General features: G+C 40.8%; 1 protein-coding gene across 1 annotated transcript; it reads left to right on the top strand.

The window, feature by feature from the left end:
- Positions 1-7,592: 7,592 nt before the first annotated feature.
- Positions 7,593-8,495, top strand: LOC132574841 (proto-oncogene Mas-like). Its single transcript, XM_060243072.1, has one exon. It carries the CDS (start codon positions 7,593-7,595, stop codon positions 8,493-8,495), a length of 903 nt encoding a protein of 300 aa, XP_060099055.1.
- The last annotated feature ends 219 nt before the right edge of the window (positions 8,496-8,714 follow it).

Genomic DNA, 8,714 nt, shown 5'->3' with positions numbered 1-8,714 from the left:
GGAAATTGCCAAAGTCTTTCTTTGAGTTAGTTAAACAGGAAAACTTGGAAGACATATGGAGAAAGTTTAATCCTGAAGTGCGGGACTATACTTTTTTTTCTGCAAGACATAAGACCTTTTCTAGAATTGACATGCTGTGGGGAACTAGAGACTTAGGCCTTATAACAAAGAAGATAGATATTTTGCCTAAAATCGGTGCCGACCATAACCCAATAATGTGGATTACAAAATTGTCCAAAAGACTGAGAAGATGGAGACTGAATGAAGATTTGCTACAGAACAAAGAAACAGTGACTTTCCTAGGAAAAGAGACTAAGGAATTTTTCCAAATGAATGATAAAGAAGACATTGATTTCCAGACGGTCTGGGATACTTATAAAGCAGTAATGAGAGGGTTGTTGATTACTTTGAACAACAAAGATAAAAGGGAAAAAGAAAAACAATTATTGGACATTCAAAACGAAATAAAGAAAAAAGAAGGTGAGTTGAGGAAAAGACCAGGGAAAAAGAAGATTCTAAGGGAAATATCAATATTACAAACTCAACTAAGACATTCACTAAACAAAGAAGTGGAATGGAACTTGAAAAGGCTTCAACAGAAATCATTTGAAGGAGCAAATAAGACGGGGAAATACTTGGCGTGGCAGCTGAAAAAAAAGAGGGAAAACAAAACAATTAGTAGAATTGTAGTAGATGGAAGAGATGTAGTTACCCAAGAGGGAATAAAAAGAGAATTTTTTAAGTACTATGCCAAGTTGTTTAAAGGTGTTGAAGTAAAGAGAAAAAAGATAGATGAATATCTACAGAAAATAAAAATTGAGCCTTTAACTGAAAATATGAGAAAAACTTTGAATGACCCAATTGAAAAAATAGAAATTGAAGTAGCAATTAATGTGATGAAGAATGATAAAGCCCCCGGGCCAGACGGTTATACAGCCAAGTACTTTAAAACTTTTAAAGATGAATTAATACCAAAATTACAGAAGCTGATGAATGTAATAAGAGCTAAAGGGAAGGTACCAAATACATGGAAAGAAGCGGTTATTTCTTTGATACCTAAAGAAAAAAAAGACGTTACAAATGTGAAAAATTATAGACCAATCTCACTTTTGAACAATGATTATAAAATATTTACAAGAATTCTGGCGGAACGACTTAAGCAATATCTGATAAATTTTATAAAGGAGGATCAAGCGGGTTTTCTTCCCAAAAGACAAATAAGAGACAATATTAGAACTGTTGTAAACATTGTAGAATATTATGAAAGACATCCAGAGAAGGAAGCAGCACTATTCTTTGCGGATGCAGAAAAAGCATTTGATAATTTAAATTGGGACTTCATGTTTGCAGTGATGGAAAAAATGGAGCTTGGAGAGAGTTTTATAAGGATGATAAAAGCAATATATTCTGAACAAAGGGCAAGGTTGTGCATCAACGCAGATCTTACAGATGAAATGAAAATCAGTAAAGGTACTAGGCAAGGCTGCCCGCTTTCGCCATTGTTATTTATAATGACTCTTGAAATTTTACTGATGCAGATTCAAGAAGAAAAAGTTCTAGAAGGATTACAAATAAAAGGATATACCTATAAATATAGAGCATTTGCGGATGATATAATGTTTATAAATGAAAATCCCTTACAAGCTACACCGTTGTTGTTAATGAGAATACAAGAGTTTGGGGAGTTGGCGGGACTTTACATAAATAAAGAAAAATCAAAAATTTTATGTAAGAATATGCAGAAAAATAGACAGCAAGAACTACAAAGATTAACGGGTTGTGAAGTTACCTCTAAGGTAAAATACCTAGGGGTAGAGATAACAATGAAAAATATTGATCTGTTTAGGAACAATTATGAAAAACTCTGGCGCAAAATAGAGGAAGATATGCTAAAGTGGAACAAGCTCAATTTGTCATTGTTGGGCAGAATAGCTGCAGTAAAAATGAATATCTTACCAAGGGTTATGTATTTGTTCCAAACCATCCCCATTGTGAAAGATGTTAAGCAATTTGATAAATGGAGAAGAAAAATCTCGGAATTTGTGTGGGCAGGAAGGAAACCCAGAATTAAAATGAAAGTCCTGATAGATGCAAAAGAGAGAGGTGGATTTCAATTACCAGATTTGAAACTGTATCATGAAGCAATTTGTTTAGTATGGTTGAAAGAATGGATAACGTTATTAAATAAAAAACTTCTAGTGTTAGAAGGCCATGGGAAAAAATTCGGCTGGCATGCCTATTTGTATTATGGGAAAAAGAAGATGGACGGTCTTTTCTCTCACCATTATATAAGGAGTAGCTTACTAAATGTGTGGATAAAGTATAAGAAATATGGCGATGAGAGAAGACCTTTGTGGATAGTGCCGGCGGAAGTGATAAAATTAACGGCCAAAACAGTTAAGGAAAAACAACTATCATACAACCAACTACTAAAAATACAAAGTGGGAAAATAGAAATGAAAACTGCAGAAGAATTGAACTATAAATATGATTGGTTTCAAATGCAACAAATAAAAAGTTTGATGGAGAATGATGTCAAAGCGGAAGGAATAAGGAAAGAGCAAACAGAAATGGAAAGAGTTCTGCTTGGAGATAATGAGAAATTAATTTCAAAAGTGTACAAATTACTTTTACAATGGACTACAGAAGATGAAGTAGTGAAATCTCAAATGATAAAATGGGCAATTAATGTAAATAAAGAAATAAAGATGGAATCTTGGGAATATTTGTGGAAAAACTCTATGAAACTCGCAACATGTCATAGTATTAAAGAGAACTGTTTTAAGATGATGTATAGATGGTATATGACTCCAAAAAAATTAGCAAAGATGAACAATAAGATGCCAGATAGGTGTTGGAAATGTAAAAAACATGAAGGCTCTTTCTACCATATGTGGTGGACTTGTGAAAGAGCTAAAATGTTTTGGCAGATGATTCAACAAGAGATATCTAAGATCTTAGGATATGAATTTAAAAAAGAAGCAGAGACACTTCTGCTGGGATTACAAATGGAGAATTTTCCAAAAGAAGATAGAACTTTAATATGGTACTTGCTCTCAGCTGCTAGGACATTGTATGCGCAGTTGTGGAAGCAAGAAAAAATACCAGAAAAATGGGACTGGACTTTAAAAGTTATGTCATGGAGTGAAATGGATAAGTTAACAAGAAAATTAAGAGACTGCGATTTAGAACTCTTTAATCGGGAGTGGAAGAAATTCAGAAGATATGTAGAAAAAGAGTGGAAAATAAAAGGACACTGGACAATTTTTGAAGATTAAGACCTTTAAGACAAGAATATAACTTTTGAAGGGTTTTTTTTTTCTTTCTTAATCAATTTTTGTTTTTACTTGATAGTTAAAGGTACCTTTAATATCTGTTTTCTAAAAAATAACACTGGCGGGGGTCAATTATTGGGGGTGGGGTGGGAGGAAAGTAAGATGTGGGGTAGAATGATGCTTTCATCTTAAGGTTTTTATAAGCTGTAGAAATACTTCTACTACCATATGTTACTAATAAAATTGTTTATACACAATACTTCCTTTCCATTTGATCATTCTTATATATGGTCGAGGACCTGCCTACCTGAGGGACCGTCTCTCTTCATATGAACCCCAGAGAGCACTGAGGTCAGCGGGGAAGAACCAACTGACTATCCCTGGGCCGAAGGAGGCAAAACTACAGAACACCCGTCTACGAGCCTTCTCTATTGCAGCCCCACACCTATGGAACCAGCTCCCAGAAGAAGTGCGGGCCCTGCGGAGCCTTGAACAGTTCCGCAGGGCCTGCAAGACCATCCTTTTTAGGATGGCCTTTGCCTGACTGAACGATTGAATGGATTTGCCTTAAGTGAGATCCACCATATCATATCTATTGATGGAATAGCACCAGAAATGTTTAATGTTTAGTTTTAAACTGGAATGTTTTAAGGTTAAATGTTGTTTTTAATACCTATTGTATAATTTATTGTATTGATTTGTTGTTAGCCGCCCTGAGCCTGCTTCGGCAGGGAGGGCGGGATATAAATAAAACATTATTATTATTATTATTATTATTATTATTATTATTATTATTATTATTATTATTATTATTATTATTATTATTGAGCCTATGATCAAACGGGTAGTTTAATGGTACATTGTCACTGACTCAGCTTCTTTAATTATGGAAGTTGAAAGACACCAACAGGAGGTAGAGATACATTTCGCAGGGTGCTAAGTGGTGTGTTGGCTTTGCTTTCTTGGCCAAATGCGAAAAGTTCCTTTTTAGAACATGAAACTCCCATGGCAAAAGTCTCTTCCTCCTTCTTTCACTGATGACTATCTTGACAGACAAGAAACGAAAATTTTCTCACATGATGCTGTCAGGCTAAGAATAGTGGGATGCACATCTTGAACACAGTTTGGTGCGCTGCAGACAATTTTTCCTTCACTGCTGGGCAGAATCCTGTGATTCTGTAGCCATTCTGGCATGAGATACAAGCCCATCTATTTGCCACACCTGAAGACAGTGGAATCATCACAGGTATGTGCATAACTTGATTTGAATGAGACCATTCTGAAGAGAGACAAGCAGGGGTCATTGTTATAGAAAAATAGGTGGCGGAGCTCATTAGCATAACTCATTAGCATATCCCACCCCACCCCTCACCCCGAGCTAAAAGCAACCCAATGCAAGAAAGGAGAGCCCTGGGCAACTGAGACCTGCTTGGGCTGGCTAGAGATCCATGTGTGGGTCCAAGCCACCTGCCACCCAAAATCACACAAGAAGTGGAGAAAGAGTGGTGTGGGCTTCTCCAGGGGTTAACGAGGACTGCTGGGGAAGTGACAAAGCCCTTGGTGGCTGGCTGGCTGCCCACTCTTCTAATCCAGGGGTTGTTATGCAGCTGCACCTACTATTCAATGGACAAGGTAGGTGGGGAGGAAAAGGGGGAACCCTCAGAAAGGTTCAGGAGCTGGGCTCCTGAGAGCTCCTGCTGAATTTGAGGCCTGGATATGGGACTATAGCACAATAGCATTAAGAATATAAGAGAAGCTATGTTGGATCAGACCAATGGCCCATCCAGTCCAACACACACAGTGGCCAAAAGCCAGGTTCCATTAGGAGGTCCACCACAGGGGCACTGCATGTACTTTGGAGGCTGAAACTCATTTGATCAGCAGCAGCATCATTAAATAGAAATGTCAGACCTTAGAATCAAGATTTTTTTTTTTTTACATAGACAAGGATATTAAGTAGTGTTGGAAATCTGCCTCCAGTCAAAGGATGTATGCTAGGTTGATCATGTATTGATTTACTTTATTTATTGCCCACTTATCTCACTGACACTCAAGGTGAGTCTGATTGTTGATTTCATGGATGGTTCCACTCAGCATAAGGCAACTCATATTAGATAAAAATATGGAGCAGAGGTCTATCAGTGGCTATTAGCCACAGTGTGTATATATATGTGTGTGTGTGTGTGTATAATTTTTTTGGCCACTGTGTGACACAGAGTGTTGGACTGGATGGGCCATTGACCTGATCCAACATGGCTTCTCTTATGTCAAATGATCCGCCACTTCCTAGATTTAAAAAAAACAACAACACCACTGACTGGGGGAGGGATGGTGGCTCAGTGGTAGAGCATCTGCTTGGTAAGCAGAAGGTTCCAGGTTCAATCCCTGGCATCTCCAACTAAAAAGAATCCAGGCAAATAGGCATGAAAAACCTCAGCTGGAGACCCTGGAGAGCCGCTGCCAGTCTGAGTAGACAATACTGACTTTGATGGACCGAGGGTCTGATTCAGTAGAAGGCAGCTTCATATGTTCATATGACGTCGCACTCGCCTTACCCCACTCTGATGCTTCTCAGTGGAGCTTTCCTCCGATTTCACACTATCTGCCCCGAGGCTGCAACTAGTGTTGGCTTTTTCGCGCAGCAAACAGAAACCTCTAAAAACCAGTTTCTGTTTGCTGTGCGAACAAGCCGACGCTAGTTGCAGCCCCGGGGCAGATAGTGTGAAATCGGAGGGAAGCTCTGCTGAGAAGAGGACCGTCAGAGCGGCGCAAGGTGAGTGGGAAATTGGTCACTATAATTGGTTGGATACAGTTTTATTCTGCAAAAGAACAAATCATAGATGCCCTAATTGAGAGAGCATCTTGTGGAGACTGTTCGGTCCCTATATATAATGTTGAAATATTGCAAAGTGTGTTTTGTATAAGTATTGTGGAATATCCCGTGTTGACAAAGGATTAAAACAGGTGTGGCAGAAGTCGACCTGTTCCGGGGAATTCCAACTTCAACCACATGTGAGAATTGAATGCTTTTGCATCTACTGGAATTGGTATCAAGTCTGTTTGGATTCAAGACATTGACACTGTATGATATCTTTATCAAGGGACTTTTTCTCTTTATGTATTGTATTAAAGTTGCAAATATTTGTAATTTTGTCATCATAACCTTGGGGTTGTGTTTTGTTTGGAATCTTCCAAGAGCTGCAGGGATCTTCTTACAGGGCCTACTGTAAGCTCATGGAGGATTGGCTACATCAAGGGGGGGGGGGGTAGCCTAATATGCAAAGGAGTTCCTGCTACAAAAAAAAAAACCCCTGCTGCAGAGTCTTCCTTGGTGGTCTCCCACTCAATACTTATGGTGACCCCAGCAAGGGGCTTTCAAGGCAAGGAAGAAGCAGAGGTGGTTGGCCATTGCAGAGTCTTCCTTGGTGGTCTCCCATCCAAGACTTATGGTGACCCCAGCAAGGGGCTTTCAAGGCAAGGAAGAAGCAGAGGTGGTTGGCCATTGCAGAGTCTTCCTTGGTGGTCTCCCATCCAAGACTTATGGTGACCCCAGCAAGGGGCTTTCAAGGCAAGGAAGAAGCAGAGGTTGTTGGCCATTGCCTTCCTCTGCAGAGTCTTCCTTGGTGGTCTCCCATCCAAGACTTATGGTGACCCCAGGAAGGGGCTTTCAAGGCAAGGAAGAAGCAGAGGTGGTTGGCCATTGCCTTCCTCTGCAGAGTCTTCCTCCGTGGTCTCCCATCCAGGACTTATGGTGACCCCAGCAAGGGACTTTCAAGGCAAGGGAGAAGCAGAGGTGGTTGGCCATTGCCTTCCTCTGCAGAGTCTTCCTTGGTGGTCTCCCATCCAAGACTTATGATGACCCCAGCAAGGGGCTTCTAAGGCCAGTGAGAAGCAGAGTTAGTTTTGCTTTGGCTTCCTCTGTAGTGTCTTCCTTGGAGGTCTCCCATCCAGGGTTGACTCTGCTTAGAAGCTGAGATCTGATGAGATTGAGCTGTGCCATGCCCCCTTCCCTCCTCACTTATAACGAGTCAGGCTGAAATTCTTTTGACTCATGAGTGCCAAGCTCAAATCATCATTCATTTTTTTCAAATTGCAACTTTGCCAGGGTGTCTAATTGTCCTCTATATCCCCCCCCCCAACTAGAACTAGGAATTGATAGCGTAACTGATGTTACAAACACGAATTTGAGCAGACTTCGGAGGATGGTGGAAGACAAGAGGGCCTGGCGTGACTTTGTCCACAGGGTCGCGAAGAGTCGGACTCGACTGTGCGACTGAACAACAACCAAACCCAAAGAACAGCGACATCATTGGGACTATGCCGAACACAAGCACTGCTACTATAGCGGTGTACGCCACTACATACAACAGCACTGGATCCGTTCACTCTCCCTATGTGTATGGAATTATCACCTGTCTGTTAACCCTCCTTTGCAGCCTCTTTGGCCTGGTGGGGAATGGGAAGGTCATCTGGATTCTCGCTTTCTGCCGTCTGAGCAATCCTTTCACGACCTACATCTTGAACTTGGGTGTCGCTGACTTTGGTACCCTTTTGAGTTTGTCTGCTAGAGCGATTATCTTGCTTATTCCCTGGAAATGTCATCTTGTCAATGATTTGGTTTTTGCACTCATTTTCTTCACCTATAGCACAAGCTTGTATTTTCTGACAGTCATCAGCATGGAGAGGTGCTTCTCTGTCATGTTTCCAATCTGGTACCGATGTCACCGGCCAGAGAAGTCTTCTGCTGTGGTCTCCCTTCTCCTCTGGATCATCTCTGGTTTGCTTTCAGGAACACTATGGGTGTTTGATAACTATTTGTCCACTGAAAGTCTACCTGATGTGCTGGGCGTTATTTTCACTCTCAACCTCCTGATACTCACTCCTATAATGGTTGTTTCCACTCTGATAATGTCCATCAAGATCTGCTGTAGCACCCAGAGACGTCAGCCCCCCAGGCTCTACACCGCCATTTTGGTCACACTCCTGTTCTTCATAGTCTTTGCCATTCCGTTGAGTGTATCGTATTTCATCTTTTCCAGCTATGGTTACTTCCTTGCTTCTGCCCTTCAAAGTTCATACCTCTTTGCCTCTTTCAACAGCAGCATTAACCCCGTCATTTACTATTTTGTCGGGAGAAACAGGAAAAAACGCAGAGAGTCCTTGAAGGTTGTGTTCAAAAGAGTGTTCAGGGATGACGCCATTTCTCCAGGTGGGACTTAGCTGGGGAATAACGGTGAGGGAACCACATCACGTAATTCAGCCAAGCTGGTATATCTGGCCAGGAGCCTGTTCTTCAATCATTTCATTGCCAAAGAAGTTTCTGTTTGCTGGGGTGGTGGTATGAACTCCAGCCTTCACTTTGTACCCCGTCTTGTTTCACACCCAGAATGAAGGCCAAAAGGGCATGCTCACGGGTCTGCCTGTTCTTAGAGATACCAG

This window comes from Heteronotia binoei, chromosome 7 (assembly GCF_032191835.1).
Source record: "Heteronotia binoei isolate CCM8104 ecotype False Entrance Well chromosome 7, APGP_CSIRO_Hbin_v1, whole genome shotgun sequence".
In the NCBI taxonomy this organism is placed as follows: domain Eukaryota; kingdom Metazoa; phylum Chordata; class Lepidosauria; order Squamata; family Gekkonidae; genus Heteronotia; species Heteronotia binoei.
The sequence above is the reverse complement of the archived record's forward strand: the minus strand, read 5'-3'. Positions and strand labels throughout refer to the sequence as shown.

What these genes read in the sequence shown, in the direction of transcription:
- LOC132574841 (XM_060243072.1), top strand. Translation starts at nt 7,593, where the DNA reads ATGCCGAACACAAGCACTGCTACTATAGCGGTGTACGCCACTACATAC.